Here is a 19,020-nt window from a genome sequence, read left to right on the forward strand (position 1 = left end):
AAAACATGACCACGAAGTATTTGACCTTCACCCGACCTTCAGTGGCGCAGCGGTAGTACGCTTGTCTGTGACACCGGAGGTCCCGGGTTCGAATCCCGGCCAGGGCATGATGAGAAAAGAACTTTTTCTGATTGGCCTGGGATGTTTATCTATATAAGTATTTTTATTATAAAATATAGTACCGTTGAGTTAGTATCTCGTAACACAAGTCTCGAACTTACTTCGAGGCTAACTCAATCTGTGTATTTTGTCCCGTATATATTTATTTATTTATTTATTATTCAGCCAACAGATGCAGGAGTGGGAAGCGACCCGTCTCCAGCCGGCCGTGGCGGCTGTGGTCTCGGCCAGGCCCTCCCCTGAGCTGAAGCAAGCTCTGACCTCCCTGCTACATTTGCTGGAACAGATGCTGACGAAACACCAGTATATACTTGGGGTAGGTAGATTTTTTATTCACATTTTTACATCTTCTTTTTCTCAGTTAACGCTGGAATTTTTTAATGATTGGAACGGGCAGTTGCTTAGTATGATATTATTATTGCACAAAATTTGTTGTAAAAAAAAAATGGTACCACTCCATCTCTTTGCCATACAAACATGTCATCACTTCTATACCCTTGCGGGGACAAAACCATCAGTCGTGAAAATACTGATAGGCCACATTCATCATCATCATCATCATTCATCATTCATCATCATCATTCATCATCATCATCATTCATCATCATCATTCACAGCTAGGGATAAGCCCGCCTTTGTACTGTACAAAGGCGGGCTTATCCCTACTGTTTTATATTTGTAATGTACTCCTTTAGTGAACAATAAAGCATTTACTTACATACTCATTCACAGCTGTATTCCTTTAAACATACATACATATAGTCACGTCAATATCCCTTGCGGGGTAGACAGAGCCAACAGTCTTGAAAATACTGATAGGCCACGTTCAACTAATTGACATAGTAATAGATTTGAGATTCAAATAGCGACAGGTTGCTAGCCAATCGCCTTAAGAAGAATACCAAGTTTGTAAGCTATTCCTTAGTAGCCTTTTACGACATCCACGGGAAAGAGATGGAGTGGTCCTATTCTTTTTTGTATTGGTGCCGGGAATCACACGGCACTTTTTTCTTTTTTTTTTCCTTTAACATATATATATATATATAAATAAATAATTTCCAGGACAAACTCTCCGCAGCGGACATATCAATATGGAGCACAGTTTACCCTGTATATTACAACAATGATCTCAAACAACAGTATATGAGCGAGTTTGGCAATCTTAAGCGATGGGTGGAGGAGCTGGCCGGAGCGAAGGCGATACAGGTACAAACTTTGCACTAAACTAGCGCCCCGCACCGGCTGCGCACGAGTTTATACATATGTATAATGCTTCCATTTGAATTACTCTATTATCTTTACTAATATTGCTTAAAGCTGAAGAGTTTGTTTGTTTGTTTGAACGCGCTAATCTCAAGAACTACTGGTTCGAATTGAAAAATTCTTTTGGTGTTGAATAGACCATTTGTCAAGGAAAGCTTTAGGCTATATAACATCACGCTGCAAGATTAGGAGCGATGAAATAATGGAAAATGTGAAAAAATACGGATAAATTTGTTCACCCTTGAGGGCTTCAATGATGCCCAGAATAACTATTCTACGCGGACGAAGTCGCGGGCACAGCTAATATAAAAATAAACTTCATCGATTTATAGCTGAAAACCAGTGCTTAGCTGATCTCGAGCAAAGAAATCCTTTGTACTGCAACTACTACTGTTTTATATTTGTAATGTACTCCTTTAGTGATATGATGATATAAGAGTTTAAATCGCGCAAGCGAAGATTTCACGGATTGGAGCATATATACAACCTCCGACACAACATCGTGTGTCGCGCGGTTCCCCAGGCGTCACACCAGCCTACAGGAAGATCTTGCCTTTGTGGCGGTCGAGCAAGTACCGAATAAGAATACATACATATAATCACGTCTATATCCCTTGCGGGGTAGACAGAGCCAACAGTCTTGTAAAGACTGATAGGCCACGTTCAGCTGTTTGGCTTTAAGATAGAATTGAGATTCAAATATTGACAGGTTGCTAGCACATCGCCTAAAAGAAGAATCCCAAGTTTATAAGCCAACCCCTTGATCGCCTTTTACGACATCCATGAGAAGAGACGGAGTGGTCCTATTATTTTTTCTATTGGTGCCGGGAATAAGAAAATTAAAATATTTTTTGTTTTAACAGGAAGCAGTTAAACAGTGGAATGGTTCTGTAACTGGACCCTTCGCTCCATCATCAGCTCTGGGAATACCACAAATACCAAGTCTCTCATCACCAGTCGGGTGTGTAATCAGAATGCTTTTATTTTTTTTGATGTACTTTATTTTGAATTTGTGTGCCGTGTGGTTCCCGGCACCAATACAAAAAAGAATAGGACCACTCCATCTCTTTCCCATGGATGTCGTATAAGGCGACTAAGGGATAGGCTTACAAACTTGGGATTCTTTTTAGGCGATGGGCTAACCGTGGCCTTTCAGTCTTTTCAAGACTGTTGGCTCTGTCACAACAGTCTTGAAAAGACTGAATGGCCACATTCAGCTATTTGGCTTAATGATAGAATTGAGATTCAAATAGGGACAGGTTGCTAGCCCATCGCCTAAAAAAGAATCCCAAGTTTGCAAACCTATTCCTTATGTTTGGCTTAAACGATAGAATTATTAAGTAATTAAATACTTTTTATGTCATTGTAATGATGATTATCCACGACAGGTCACCGGATGAGGCCGATATAGCAATAACAGCTGACGAAATAGAGTCGGCCAAGGATAATTGGCTGAACGGCGCGGGAAAATTAGATCCGCCACTCAAACAGGAGAAGATAGTGTAAGTTATATATAGGTTTAATCTTTTTAATATAGTTATTTATTTATTTATGTACCCGAAACCGCCGAGCTTGCATGAAGAGAGTTATGAATGTGGATGAAGCAAAGGAAGTATGCAGGGATCGTGGCAAGTGGAAAGAGGTAGTCTCTGCCTACCCCTCCGGGAAAGAGGCGTGATTTTATGTATGTATGTATGTATTTATTTACTAGCTGTCCCGACAAACGTTTTACTATATAAAGATTTTTTGAGTAATTTCTAGTAAAAAAAATGTTAAGTGTGGACAACCTTTATCACTAATAGTTATAGTTATGGAAAATAGATGTTTCATGAAACTTTACGAAATTTCATGGGAATCAGTCAAGCCGTTTCGGAGGAGTACGGGAACGAACATTGTGACACGAGAATTTTATATATATGATTTAAACTACATTGTACAAAATACAAATGTATAGCACAATTGTCGGACTAAATGTTAGAAACATTGTCTACCATTGGGTCTGACAGTGACCTTTTACGTGGGGTCAAACTAAATAAATATATTTATACATACATATATATATATATATATCACGAGTCATAGAAAATGAAGAGGCGAAGCTAATGTGGGAGATACCAGTACAAACAGATAGGACAGTAACACACAATAGACCGGACATAATATACATAGACAAACACAACAAGACTACACATCTTATAGACATCACAGTACCGTCAGACTATAATATAGGAGCAAAAGAAATAGAAAAACTCAGCAAATATCACCTACTCAAAACAGAGATAACTAGATTATGGAACACCAAAACAGTAATAACACCCATAGTAATCGGATCAACAGGAGTAATAGCAAAGAACCTGCGACAGTACTGTGACAGCTTAGACTCCAACATAGACATCACCATAATGCAGAAACAAGCAGCACTACACACAGTCGCTTTGTTGAGTAAAGTTTTAGGGAACACTATGTTTATTGAAGGGGACGTCGAATCTCCCTCTTCCTGAAGGCTTCAGGACGGGAATTCGACAAGAAACCGACTCGGAAGTCGAGAAAATAAAACAAATTTCATATATATATATATATAATATATATAATCACGTCTAAATTCCTTACAGGTTAGACAGTGTCAACGTGCCACATTCAGCTGTTTGGCTCAATAAAAGAAATAATATCCCTTATATTCAAATTTTTTATTTATTATTATGGGACACTTCATATCTCTTAATAATTGTCATATCTTTTGGTTTCACAACATTGGCTGACGTCAAATAAATTACTTAAAACCAAGTTTACTGAGCGTCAGTGCAGAAGAAGCGTTAACAAACTGCACTGCGGCATTTTCGTTTAACGACTAAGGAAGTCGTCATTCATCGTCATCGTCATATGAATGAATTAATTAATGTCTCAAACTGCATAATCGTTTCATTCGCAGATTACCAATAAAAGGGAGGAAAAACGTACTCATAACGTCAGCTCTGCCGTACGTCAACAACGTGCCCCATCTCGGGAACATCATCGGTTGTGTGCTGTCCGCTGATATATTCGCCAGGTGAGTTCGCGTTGTGACAATTGGAAAATGACATATATTAGCAAAATGTCATATTAGCAAAATGTCATATTAGGGAAATGTCATATTAGCAAAATGTCATATTAGCAAAATGACATATTAGCAAAATGTCATGTTAGCAAAATGTCATATTAGCAAAATGTCATATTCGCAAAATGTCATATTAGCAAAATGTCATATTTACAAAATGTAATGTATTAGCAAAATGTTATATTCTCAAAATGTCATATAAGCAAAATGTCATATTCGCAGAATGTCATATTCGCAGAATGTCGAATTAGCAAAAAAGGAAAAAATTGCAGAATGTTACGACGCCAAAACTTATTCCCTACGGAGTAGACAGTGCCGCCAGTCACAAAACTTAAGTAAGAGAAATTTGCTGTTGGTTAAAACTGTCATTCAATTTAACACCGAACATACTTCTTAACGCTCTCATTTCCACATACATTAATGTTGGGACCAACACGCCCTTATGCACGGCCAGGCGACTTTCTCATACCAAAGTTCTCATTAATACTACCTCACATCTTGTGCAAGTTTCAACCCAGCAGTAACACGAATGCTTCGGTTATATTATTATAGAAATGAAAAAAAAATCAAAAATACATACATACATATAACCACGTCTATATCCCTTGCGGGGTAGACAGGGCCAACAGTCTTAAAAAGTCAGATAGGCCACGCCCAGCCATTCGGCTTAGTGATAGAATCGAGATTCAAACAGTGACAGGTTGCTAGCATGTCGCCTAAAACAATAATCCCAAGTTAATTAGCCTATCCTTTAGTCGCCTTTTACGACTTACAAAAATAATTCTTATTTCGTCAGGTACTGTCGTCTTTGTGGCTACAACACATTGTACATATCCGGAACAGACGAGTACGGGACAGCAACTGAGACAAAAGTAAGTCTTGCTCGCTCTCACACACTTAAAAAATACATATATCATACATCTCATACTTAAATATAAATATATACGGGACAAATGACACAGATTGAGTTAGCCTCGAAGTAAGTTCGAGACTTGTGTTACGAGATACTAACTCAACGGTACTATATTTTATAATAAATACTTATATAGATAAACATCCAAGACCCAGGCCAATCAGAGAAAGTTCTGTTTCTCATCATGCCCTGGCCGGGATTCGAACCCGGGACCTCCGGTGTCACAGACAAGCGTACTACCGCTGCGCCACAGAGGCCGTCAGCTATATATTACATACTTTGAAATCCCATTTGGTATGAGTGACAAAAGTGAGTATTACTCACTATCGTAATTAAAAAAAATCTTAGTAGTAAATAGTATGAAGCGGAAGAAGTATGCAGGGATCGTGGCAAGAGGAAAGTTGTAGCCTCCTGTAGTTGTAATCCCAAATCATATTTCCTCTTGCTTCTTTACTTAATATTACATACATATAATCACGTTTATATCCCTGACTAGACTGATGGGCCACGCTCAGCTATTTGGCTTAATGATAGAATTGAGATTCAAATAGTGACAGGTTGCTAGCCCATCGCCTAAAAGAAGACGGAGGCATGTCCATATTAATATATACTTTTCAGTTCATTGACCCCAATTCATTCTACCTATTCCGATCTTTAATTGTAAATTGTCAAAACAGGCTCTGGAAGAAGGCGTGACGCCCAGACAGATATGCGACAAGTATTTCGAGATACATAACGCGGTGTACCGCTGGTTCAACATAGGTTTCGACTATTTCGGCAGAACGAGCACAGACGAACAGACAAAGTGAGTGCCCATGTTTGTTGGATTTTTGTGATAAATTCTTATTGTCAAATTTTATTGGTCGGAAATTGTTGTAAAAACGTTTACAATTTAATTATATTATTATATATTATGTGACGTCAATAAGTGATACCTTATTTTGAATTTTGATAATTTTGAAAATAAATCTATTCTATTCTATATGTATGTATGTTAAATATTATGTCAAAATCTTGTTTAATTATTTAGTTGTATGAGTACTATTATATTTGTAATAGGCATGTGTAAATAAATTATATATATATTCATGTTCAAATAATGACACCTAAGTACTTATCAATTAACTTTTTTTCATATGATGACTGAGAGAAACATTTTAAGCTATTTTAGCTTAAGTCTGTGTATTCCAAATTACAAGCGATTCAGCGTTTTCGGCTAGGATTACAATTTCCGAAATATATTTATAAAAAAATAGTGTTTATTTCTTAAGGTAAATTATATCAAAGGTCCATAACTTTCGAGTTAAATCGACTTGTTAACTAATATTGTTTCCTGCGGTTTCCCAGGATATGCCAGTCGCTGTTTCTCAAGCTGAAAGACAACGGGTTCATCAGTACGCAATCTGTTGACCAGTTACTTTGCGAGAAATGTGACAGGTTTCTAGCTGACAGGTATGTTATAAACCTTTTTTGAAATTAGGCTCTTGTATCTCGCAGTTTCTCAGTTTAGATATTGTTTCTCGGTGTTTCTCATACCTTTAAATAATATGTACCAATATATACATATCAACGCATATCCCAAACCGTTGGGTCTGGAGACTTGAAATTTTCCGTATAGGTTCTCTGTGTGGTAATTTCCCGAAATTCCCCCGCGAACGGGGATAATAGTAATTTTTCGTTTTAACCGGGCGGTCCTTTAATCTTATATATAAAATTCTCGTGTCACAATGTTAATTCCCGCACTCCTCCGAAACGGCTTGGCCGATTCTCATGAAATTATTGTGCATGTGTGTGAGTAGGACTGAGAATCGGCCAACATCTATTTTTCATATCCCTTAGTAATAAGGGTTGTCCACACTTAACATTTTTTTTTTTTGACTAGAAACTACCATAAAAATGATTTATATTGTAAAACAACGTTTGGCGGGACACCTAGTAATGAATAAAAAATTTTGATCAACTACTTGAGTGTCGTAATTTCAGATTCGTAAATTTTGATAAACTTCTTGAGGGTTGTAATTCTAGATTCGTGGAAGGCACGTGTCCGCACCCAGGGTGCGGTTACGACAACGCGCGCGGCGACCAGTGCGACAAGTGCGGGAAACTGATCAACGCGACTGAACTCATACACGCGAGGTGTGTAGCACCCTCCTTTTTGTAGGTGGAGTAACGCGAGAACACCCGTGGTGGGTAGCACCCTCCTTTTTGTAGGTGGAGTAACGTAAGAAGCGCGAGAAACTTATCAACGGGATTGAACTCATACACCCGAGGTGTGTAGCACCCTCCTTTTTGTAGGTGAAGTAACGCGAGAACACTCGCGGTGTGTAACACCCTCCTTTTGTAGGTGGAGTAACTCGAGATACTGATCAACGCGACTGAACTCATACACCCGAGGTATGTAGCACCCTCCTTTTTGTAGGTGGAGTAACGCGAGAACACCCGTGGTGTGTAGCACCCTCCTTTTTGTAGGTGGTGCAACGCGAGAAACTGATCAACGCGACTGAACTCATACACCCGAGATGTGTAGCACCCTTCTTTTTATAGGTGGAGTAACGTAAGAAATGCGAGAAACTGATCAACGCGACTGAACTCATACACCCGAGGTGTGTAGCACCCTCCTTTTTGTAGGTGGATTAACGCGAGAAATGCGAGAAACTGATTAACGCGACTGAACTCATGCACGCGAGGTGTGTAGCACCCTCCTTTTTGTAGGTGGATTAACGCGAGAAATGCGAGAAACTGATTAACGCGACTGAACTCATGCACGCGAGGTGTGTAGCACCCTTCTTTTTGTAGGTGGATTAACGCGAGAAATGCGAGAAACTGATTAACGCGACTGAACTCATGCACGCGAGGTGTGTAGCACCCTTCTTTTTGTAGGTGGATTAACGCGAGAAATGCGAGAAACTGATCAACGCGACTGAACTCATACACCTGAGATGTGTAGCACCCTTCTTTTTGTAGGTGGAGTAACGCGAGAAGTGCGAGAAACTGATCAACGCGACTGAACTCATACACCCGAGGTATGTAGCACCCTCCTTTTTGTAGGTGGAGTAACGCGAGAACACCCGTGGTGTGTAACACCCTCCTTTTTGTAGGTGGATTAACGCGAGAAATGCGAGAAACTGATCAACGCGACTGAACTCATACACCCGAGGTGTGTAGCACCCTTCTTTTTGTAGGTGGATTAACGCGAGAAATGCGAGAAACTGATCAACGCGACTGAACTCATACACCCGAGGTGTGTAGCACCCTTCTTTTTGTAGGTGGATTAACGCGAGAAATGCGAGAAACTGATCAACGCCACTGAACTCATACACCCGAGGTGTGTAGCACCCTTCTTTTTGTAGGTGGATTAACGCGAGAAATGCGAGAAACTGATCAACGCGACTGAACTCATACACCCGAGGTGTGTAGCACCCTTCTTTTTGTAGGTGGATTAACGCGAGAAATGCGAGAAACTGATCAACGCGACTGAACTCATACACCCGAGGTGTGTAGCACCCTCCTTTTTGTAGGTGGATTAACGCGAGAAATGCGAGAAACTGATTAACGCGACTGAACTCATGCACGCGAGGTGTGTAGCACCCTTCTTTTTGTAGGTGGATTAACGCGAGAAATGCGAGAAACTGATCAACGCGACTGAACTCATACACCCGAGGTATGTAGCACCCTTCTTTTTGTAGGTGGAGTAACGTAAGAAGTGCGAGAAACTGATCAACGCGACTGAACTCATACACCTGAGATGTGTAGCACCCTTCTTTTTGTAGGTGGAGTAACGCGAGAAGTGCGAGAAACTGATCAACGCGACTGAACTCATACACCCGAGGTATGTAGCACCCTCCTTTTTGTAGGTGGAGTAACGCGAGAACACCCGTGGTGTGTAACACCCTCCTTTTTGTAGGTGGATTAACGTAAGAAGTGCGAGAAACTGATCAACGCGACTGAACTCATACACCCGAGGTATGTAGTTCACTCCTTTTTAGTACCTAAAATCGTATTGTCACGTCTTTATCCCTTACAGAGTAAACAGAGCTACCAATCTTGAAAAACTGAAATGCCGCGTTCTGTTAAATCAGTATGGCATAATGATGGTATTGAGATTCAAATAGTGACAGGTTGCTAGCCCATTGCCTTAAAAATAATCCCAAGATTGTAAGCCTATCCCTTAGTCGCCTTTTACGACATCAATGGGAAAGAGATGGAGTGGTCCTATTCTTTTTTGTATTGGTGCCGGGAACCACACGGCACAGGAGGAAGATGATGTTTAATAAACCTTGGCCAACAATTCTTATTCTTCAATTTCAGATGTAAAATTTGCGGAACGACGCCGGTGGTACGAGCTAGTGAACAAATGTTTATTGAATTGCCGCAGGTATGTAACATACATTCATACATATAATCACGTCTATATCCCTTGCGGGGAAGACAGAGCCAACAGTCCTGTAAAGACTGATAGGCCACGTTCAGCTATTTGGCTTTAAGATAGAATTGAGATTCAAATAGTGACAGGTTGCTAGCCTATCGCCTAAACAAAGAATCACAAGTATGAAAGCCTATCCCTTAGTCGCCTTTTACGACATCCATGGGAGAAAGATGGAGTGGTCCTATTCTTTTTTCTATTGGTGCCGGGAACTACAGATAAATAATCACGTCTATACCCCGCAAGGGAGGTAGACAGAGATGTTCAGCTGTACGGCTTAATGATGGAATTGAAATTCAAATAGTGATAGGTTGCTGGCCTGTCGCGTAAAGGAAGAATCGCAAGTTGTTGCCGGGAACCACACGGCAGTCCCGTATATATATATATTTATATATATCACTACATAGTATAAAACAAAGTCGCTATTTTAGTCTGTTTGTCTGTATGCTTAAATTTTTAAAATTACGCAACGGATTTTGATGCGGTTTTTTGTAACAGGTAGAGTGATTCAAGAGGAAGGTTTTTATATATATTTTTTTTCCGAATTTTGCACCCGTGCGAAGCCGGGGCGGGACGCTAGTATATATACATATAATGAATTATCAATATGCCTGTTTATTTAGAAATAAAGACGTAATTGCGTTTCTGTGAACAAAAGATTTATTTATTTACAAAAGTTTTTTAACACTTTGATAATGACATAAGCTTATAAACTAAACATTTACTCACCTGTGAACAAAAGAAACAACATTCAAAGCCCTTATTTCGGGTCTATTTTAATAATTTCACAGGCAAGATACTTACAATAAAATATCTGTTACACTACCTACACAAAACAATTCTAACCTCAATAATCACACTTGACATCTCCTTGACGTTTAAGCTGCCAGCGACCTCAACTAATTAACGCGGCAAAATTTAAATTGCATACATTACATAAAGAATACCTATAAGTTTTTTTTACATACATACATATATATATATATATATATTTATTGATTGTAGCTAGAGCCGTCCCTCCGTAGCTGGATCAGCCGGCACGAGTCGCAATGGTCTGCGCCCGCGCGCGCCGTCTCCCGCTCGTGGCTGCGGGAAGCGCTGCGCGCGCGCGCCGTCACCCGCGACCTGCGCTGGGGGGTTAAAGTGCCCGTCGCCGGGTTCGAGAACAAGGTGATGTAGTTAAAAATTCAAAATTTTTATTCATTATTATTATAGGATACTTCATACATACATACATACATAAACTCACGCCTCTTTCCCGGAGGGGTAGGCAGAGACTACCTCTTTCCACTTGCCACGATCCCTGCATACTTCCTTTGCTTCATCCACATTCATAAACTCTCTTCATGCAAGCTCGGCGGTTAGGATACTTCATATCTCTTAATATTTATTTATTTATGTACACAAAATTATATACAGAAGCATTTATTACAGTAATTCTAGTACATAGGTGCTACTTATTTCAAAAGAAATCTCTTCCAGTAGACCCATGAGAGGAGAGATTAATTTAGGAGCGGTATAAATAATAGTAATAATTGTCAAAACGTTTGGTTTAACAACATTGGTTGACGTCAAATGAATTACTTAAAAACTGAGTTTACTGCCGCTTCCGAGGCGTCAGTGCTGAAGAAGCGGTAAGAAACTGTTGAAAGCAGGTTGACTAACTGAGAGTGTGGAGGGAAAGGTCGGAGTGGGAAGATCTAGACGAACGTGTCTTGATCTAATTAAGGACGTCTTGGTGAAGGGTCAGGTCGAGAGTACCCGAAACCGCCGAGCTTGCATGAAGAGAGTTATGGATGTGGATGAAGCGAAGGAAGTATGCAGGGATCGTGGCAAGTGAAAAAAGGTAGTCTCTGCTTACCCCTCCGGGAAAGAGGCGTGATTTTATGTATGTATGTAATCTAGTTTGTTTGTAATATATTTATTACATAGAAATTTACACAGTAACAATAAAATACTACATAGTTATAAAAGAAACAAATCACTTGCAATGGCGGACTTGTCCCATGAAAGAGATAAAGAAAAGAGAGAAAAGAAGATAATTCAGTAAAAAGCGGCAAATCACAGTTATCAGCAACAAAATAATAATATACTAACAGAAATACAAATCCCACAAAAACATTTCATGCTAAATGTTGCCAATACGAGACCATATAGCTCGCACTGTCAAAAAGTAATCAGATCTCGTGTAGAGCCAAATTTCTAACCCCACATGCCCAGCCCTAAATCGATAAGCCCTAATTTTATACTCAAGTTACGGGGAAATACTACAGCCATAGTACAGATAATAGACATACCTATCCGCTAAATATATATATGTATAAACTTATTAATAAATTAACATACATAAACTATGATAAATTGCCTGACGTTCAATCTAGGTGCTCAACTGGACAGGAACTATACACTAGCTGTGCCCTAGACTTCGTCCGCGTGAAATAGTTATTTTGGGCATCATTGAATCCCTCAAGGATGATTAATTTTCCCCGTTTTTTTCACATTTTCCATTACTTCTTCGCTCCTAAAAGTTGCAGCGTGATGTAATATAGCCTAAAGCCTTCCTCGACAAATGATCTATTCAACACAAAAAGGATTTTTCAATTCGAACCATTACTTCCTGAGATTAGCGCGTTCAAACAAACAAACAAACTCTTCAGCTTTATAATATTAGTATAGAAGCCTTCCTCGACAAATGATCTATTCAACACAAAAAGAATTTTTCAATTCGAACCAGTACTTCCTGAGATTAAGTAGCGCGTGCCAACAAACAAACTCTTCAGCTTTATAATAATATTAGTATAGATTTACATGTTTTAGTGGAGTATCAAAGTGCAGTGAAATGTGAATGAAGTCTATCAGTATTTTCTTAAGACGTTGTCACGTTTGCATGAAGAGAGTTATGAATGTGGATGAAGCGAAGGAAATATGCAGAGATCGTGGCAAGTGGAAAGAGGTAGTCTCTGCCTACCCCTCCGGGAAAGAGGCGTGATTTTATGTATGTATGTATGTTGTCACGTTCAACTACCATCAGTGGACCGACTTTACAGACAACTGATTATTTTCTTCTAGGTATTCTATGTGTGGTTCGACGCTCCGATCGGCTACATGAGCATAACTGAGCTGGCCACGAGACAGTACGAGACGTGGTGGAAACCTGATAAGGAATATGATGTGAGTTATAGGTATACATACATACATATGGTCACGTCTATATCCCTTGTGGGGTAGACAGAGCCGACAGTCTTGTAAAGACTGAATGGCCACGTTCAGCTGTTTGGCTTAAAGATAGAATTGAGATTCAAATAGTGACAGGTTGCTAACCGAACGCCTAAAAAAGTATCCCAAGTTTGTAAGCCTATCCCTTTGTCGCCTTTTACGATATCCATGGGAAAAAGATGGAGTGGTCCTATTCTTTTTTGTGTTGATGCCGGGAACCACACGGCACTAATCTCAGGAACTATTGGTTCGAATTGAAAAAATCTTTATGTGTTTAACAGACCATTTATCGAGGTAGGCTTTAGGCTATATAACATCACGCTGCAACTATTAGGAGCCAAGCAATAAAAGGTGAAAAAATACGGGGAAAATTATTCATCCTTGAGGGCTTCAATGATGCCCAAAATAACTATTCCACGCGGACGAAGTCGCGGGCACAGCCAGTGTATTGTATGTATATAGATAAAGGAGTTAACTACTCAAAAATATAATAAATAAGTAATACTTTGGAAGCGGTAGTAGTTATATAATTAGATTTAAGTGATGCGACGTCAATAAGTGATACCTTGTATCCTATTTTGAAAATAAATCTATTCTATTCTATTCTAGATAAAGGAGTTACTAACAAATGTTATGTTTCCCAGGTGAAACTGTACCAGTTCATGGCCAAAGACAACGTTCCATTCCACGTGATAATGTTCCCTTCCACCCTCCTGGGGATCAACGAGGGCCACCTGATGGTCAGCCATGTTTATGCCACAGGTATTATAGTTGAAACTTGCTGCGTGTTATCTCCTTTTCGTTTTTCTACTTTAGTTTTTCTCTACCTAGCCAGTATCTTTCTCCCTCTTAACACTCTCTTTGTCCCCCCAATCACTCTCTTTCCAACCACTCTCTCCCCCCAATCACTCTTTTCTCTCCCAATCACTCTCTCTTCCCCCAATCACTCTCTCTCCCCCAACCACTCTTCCCCCCCCCCTCCAATCACTCTTCCCCTCCTCCAATCTCTCCCCCAATCACTCTCCCCTAACCACTGTCTCCCCCAACCACTCTTCCCCCCCTCCAATCTCTCCCCCAATCACTCTTCCCCTCCTCCAATCTCTCCCCCAATCACTCTCCCCTAACCACTGTCTCCCCCAACCACTCTTCCCCCCCTCCAATCTCTCCCCCAATCACTCTCCCCTAACCACTCTCTCCCCCCTACCACTCTCTTTCCCCGCTCCTGTTTCTGTCTATTTCCCTCTTAACCTTGTATTCTGTATCTCACAACGTTCCATTCATCCGGTACTCATGTTTATGATACAGGTACTTTCTTCCTCTCTTCTTGATTTCTCTCCCCCCTCTCCCCCATTTTCCCAACCCTTTCGTCTCCCACTTTTGGTTTCCAGTGTCAAGTGAAATTTTTAACAGAAACTTCATTTTCGTTTTTCAGAATATTTAAATTACGAAGAAGGGAAGTTTTCGAAGTCGAGAGGCGTTGGTGTTTTTGGAACTGACGCACAGGTAAATTGTTTAACCCTTTTTCACTCTGTGTCTTTTTGCGCGTCACGCATTTTATCCATATATATACCGGTATATCACGTCTTTATTCGGGGATGATGATATGACGGGGTTGACAGAGCCAAGTCTCGAAAGGCTCAGTTTAGCCGGATGTTTTAAAACATACATACATAAAATCACGCCTCTTTCCCGGAGGGGTAGGCAGAGACTACCTCTTTCCACTTGCCACGATCCCTGCATACTTCCTTTGCTTCATCCACATTCATAACTCTCTTCATGTTTTAAAAATGCCGTAAATATTTATATATTTTTTTTTGTATTAAGTATCTTATATTATTTTGTATTAGTTTATATATTTTAGTGTCGTGTGGTAGAACCACCACCAAAAATAAAGAATAGGCCCACTCCTTCTCTTTCCAATGGATGTCGTAACTAAAAACTAATGTCGTAAAATAATAAAACTTGGGATCCTTGATGTGACTAAATGTATGTATGTATGTTTGTATGTATATATATATATATATATATTTATTTCAGGAAACCGGTATACCTTCAGACGTGTGGCGTTTCTACCTGGCCAGCATCAGGCCCGAGACCTCGGATTCCAGCTTCAGTTGGGCGGAATTGGGTACCAGGTATGCTAATTTTATTATACTTATTATGCTAATTTTGAATTGAATAAAATCAATTATCATTAATTACATTGATAAAACCGCTTGCCAAATGAATTGATTGATTGATTGATTGATTGCCGTTCTAATCGGCCATCCAACGGGTCTCATATTCGTAGGGTATAGCAAAATTGAGACAGTTGTACCCATTATTAAAACAGTGACTGTTGTAGTAGTTAGAACTGAATAGTACAAAATGATATGCAATAAATAAATTGAAATTGAAAAAAAAATTATCAAAAGGTACCAAAGAGGTAAAAAGGTCTTCTTGTTGGCTTCGGCCCCATGAATGCCTCCCAACAAACAGGGTACTAATGTGTCCATGTGAATGTGCACTCGGCACATTCAGTCCATGGGAATGTGCACCTGGCACATTCAGTCTATGGGAATGTGCACCTGGCACATTCAGTCCATGGGAATGTGCACGAGCACATTCAGTCCATGGGAATGTGCACGAGCACATTCAGTCCATGGGAATGTGCACGGCGCACATTCAGTCCATGCGAATGTGCACGGCGCACATTCAGTCCATGGGAATGTGCACGGCGCACATTCAGTCCATGTGAATGTGCACCTGGCACATTCAGTCCATGGGAATGTGCACTGCGCACATTCAGTCCATGTGAATGTGCCGCCGTGCACATTCATTCAGTCACACACATTCAGTCCAGTCATTTCCTCCACGACACATATATTTAATACATCATTTAATTTATGGTTTTTTTTTTCTAAATCTAGAAACAATTCGGAGCTTCTGAACAACTTGGGCAACTTCTGCCACCGCTCGCTGAGCTTCTGCGCGAACAGTTTCAGCGGTGTGGTGCCCGCGGTGGAACTAACGCGCTCCGATTACGAGCTGATAGCGCTGGTCAATAGAGAAGTTGTTGGTATGTGTGCTTACATACATATATCCTACTACTATTATAAAGGCGAAAGTTTGTATGGATGTATGGATGTTTGTTACTCTTTCACGCAAAAACTACTGAACCGATTACCATGAAATTTGGTACGTAGGTAGCTGAAGACCCAGAATAACACATAGGCTACTTTTTATCCCAGAGTTCCCGCGGGACTGATAGGGTTTCCATGCGGACGAAGTCGCGGGCGGCCTCTAGTATACTAATATTATAAAGCTGAAGAGTTTGTTAGTTTGAACGCGCTAATCTCAGGAACTACTGGTTCGAATTGAAAAATTCTTCTTGCGTTGAATAGACCATTTATCGAGGAAGGCTATTTAACATCACGCTGCGACAATAAAAAGCGAAGAAATAATGGGAAATGTAAAAAAAAAAACGGGGAAAATCATTCATCCTTGAGGGCTTTAATATATATATAATATATAATATGAGGGCCGAAATAACTATTCCACGCGCACGAAGTCGCGGGCACAGCTAGTATACATATAGTCACGTCTATATCCTTTACGGGGTAGACAGAGCCGAAATAGCCCCGAAATGACTGAAAGGCCACGTTCAGCTGCTCGGCTTAATGATGGAATTGAGATCCAAATAGTGACAGGTTGCTAGCCCATCGCGTAAAAAAAAGGATCGCAATTTTATAAGCCTATCCCTTAGTCGCCTTTTACGACATCCATGGGAAAGAGATGGAGTGGTCCTATATTTTTTGTTTTATATTAGTGCCGGTAACCACACAAGTAAGTTTACAAACAAACAAACAGATAAACATTTTATTTTATCAAGCTTAAGCAACTGCGCATACGCGTTTAGTTCATTCAGTTTTTATTTTATTATGTATATATATATATTATATATATATATATATATATGAATCTCGATTCTATCATTAAGCTAAATAGCTGAACGTGGCCTATCATTCTTTTCAAGACTGTTAGCTCTGTCTACCCCGCAATGGATATACACGTGATTACGCATACGAACGAATAATGTATCTGTCTGTCTGCAACAGCATACGTCCACAACATGGAGAAGGGCCGCCTCAGGGAGGGGCTCCGCCACGTGCTCAGCGTCTCCAAGCTGGGCAACCAGCATATGCAGAGTCGGCAGCCCTGGGTACTGCTCAGGGGCTCCGCAGATGACAAGTGAGCGTTACATTCGTGTGTTGTTTTAATAACACATTAATACTTCGGTAACATAGGTAACATCGCTGCTTAGTACCAATGTTTGGTGAGCCGTCCGGTTGTAATGATTACCTTACTACCCTACATGTTTTTTTTTATTAATTATAAACTAAACTTGTTTGTCAATTTACCTTTAAATGTACTTATACTGCATCTTGCACGCAACGACATACCTACATTTGTATATTCTAAGCCTAGATTCTAAGTTCTTATGTAAGTGAATATTTTTCTTATGAGAATAAAGATTTCTTTAACCCGAATACTTACATACATACACACATACATACATACACACGTACACACATACATACGTACACACATACATACATACATACACACATACACACATACATACGTACACACATACATACATACTTACATACATACGTACACACATACATACATACACACACACATACATACATACATATGTACACACATACATACATACATACACACACACACATACATACACACACACATACATACATACGTACACACATACATACACACATAAAAATATACATAAAATCACACCTTTTTTTGTAGGATACATAAAATCCGTAAGTACGAAAATTAAGATTAAAATAAACATCCAACTATAAACATTTACAAACATACATATAATCACGTCTGTATCCCTTGCGGGGTAGACAGAGCCAACAGTCTTCAAAAGAATGAAAGGCCACGTTGGCTTTAAATAGTGACAGGTTCCTAAAAAAAATCCCAAATTTATAAGCCTACAACTCAGTCGCCTTTTACGACATCCATGGTAAAGTGGTTCTATTCTAAAGTTAACGTAAAACACACGGAACTAAAAAAATATAGTTGGCTCTCTCTACCCCGCAAGGGCGAATACACGTGACTAATTTTATATATAAAATTCTCGTGTCACGATGTTCGTTCCCGTACTCTTCCAAAACGGCTTGACCGATTGTCATGAAATTTTGTGAGCACATTGAGTAGGTCTGAGAATCGGCCAACATCTTTTTTTCATACTACTTTGTTTCTGACTGCTCATAAAGGCATGCAAAGCTCCATTCACCATGTTCCCCGCGTTCACTCTCCTTTCAATATCACTATCACACTTGCCATCTGATGTAAACTTTGATCCTAGATATACAATTTGTCCCGTATATATTTATTTATTACTTAAAAATTATTTATACGAGTATATGGCAAAACAACGTTTGCCGTGACAGCTAGTTAGTATATATATTGAAATAAATAAATATATACGGGACAAATTACACAGATTGAGTTAACCTCGATGTAAGTTCGAGACTTGTGTTACGAGATACTAACTAACAATACTATATTTTATAATAAATACATATATATAGATAAACATCCAAGACCCAGGCCAATCGGAAAAAGTTCTTTTCTCATCACGCCCTGGCCGGGATTCGAACCCGGGACCTCCGGTGTCACAGACAAGCGTACTACCGCTGCGCCACAGAGGCCGTCAAATAGTAAATAAATATTGATATATCGTTTCAGAGTGCTCGGCGCTACGGCCGTAGGACTGTGTTGTCAGCTGGTGGCGTTGTTGTGCGCGCTACTGGCGCCCTTCGTGCCGGACGCGCAGCGGCGACTAAGGGAGCAACTGAACGTGCAGCAGGAACTGCTCAGGATGTCGCCCACGTGAGTTTAATCACTACATTGTACATTATACATACATTCATAGTCATATATAATCACGTCTATATCATTTGCGGGGTA

General features: G+C 39.9%; 1 protein-coding gene across 3 annotated transcripts in view; it reads left to right on the forward strand.

The window, feature by feature from the left end:
• LOC106131207 (methionine--tRNA ligase, cytoplasmic) overlaps positions 1–19,020 on the forward strand; it is a 28,497-nt gene that overhangs the window by 3,032 nt on the left and 6,445 nt on the right. For all 3 annotated transcript variants that reach the window (XM_060952565.1, XM_060952567.1, XM_060952566.1), the window contains exons 3-20: positions 286–436; positions 1,183–1,326; positions 2,247–2,344; positions 2,772–2,885; positions 4,313–4,429; positions 5,274–5,349; positions 6,068–6,195; positions 6,738–6,842; positions 7,416–7,526; positions 9,699–9,765; positions 10,819–10,983; positions 12,883–12,984; positions 13,674–13,791; positions 14,462–14,532; positions 15,067–15,164; positions 15,939–16,087; positions 17,127–17,259; positions 18,799–18,942. In XM_060952565.1, the coding sequence (XP_060808548.1) occupies positions 286–436; positions 1,183–1,326; positions 2,247–2,344; positions 2,772–2,885; positions 4,313–4,429; positions 5,274–5,349; positions 6,068–6,195; positions 6,738–6,842; positions 7,416–7,526; positions 9,699–9,765; positions 10,819–10,983; positions 12,883–12,984; positions 13,674–13,791; positions 14,462–14,532; positions 15,067–15,164; positions 15,939–16,087; positions 17,127–17,259; positions 18,799–18,942 (2,091 nt within the window). The remainder of the gene's footprint in view (positions 1–285; positions 437–1,182; positions 1,327–2,246; positions 2,345–2,771; positions 2,886–4,312; positions 4,430–5,273; positions 5,350–6,067; positions 6,196–6,737; positions 6,843–7,415; positions 7,527–9,698; positions 9,766–10,818; positions 10,984–12,882; positions 12,985–13,673; positions 13,792–14,461; positions 14,533–15,066; positions 15,165–15,938; positions 16,088–17,126; positions 17,260–18,798; positions 18,943–19,020) is intronic.

Source organism: Amyelois transitella, chromosome 29 (assembly GCF_032362555.1).
Source record: "Amyelois transitella isolate CPQ chromosome 29, ilAmyTran1.1, whole genome shotgun sequence".
Taxonomy (NCBI): domain Eukaryota; kingdom Metazoa; phylum Arthropoda; class Insecta; order Lepidoptera; family Pyralidae; genus Amyelois; species Amyelois transitella.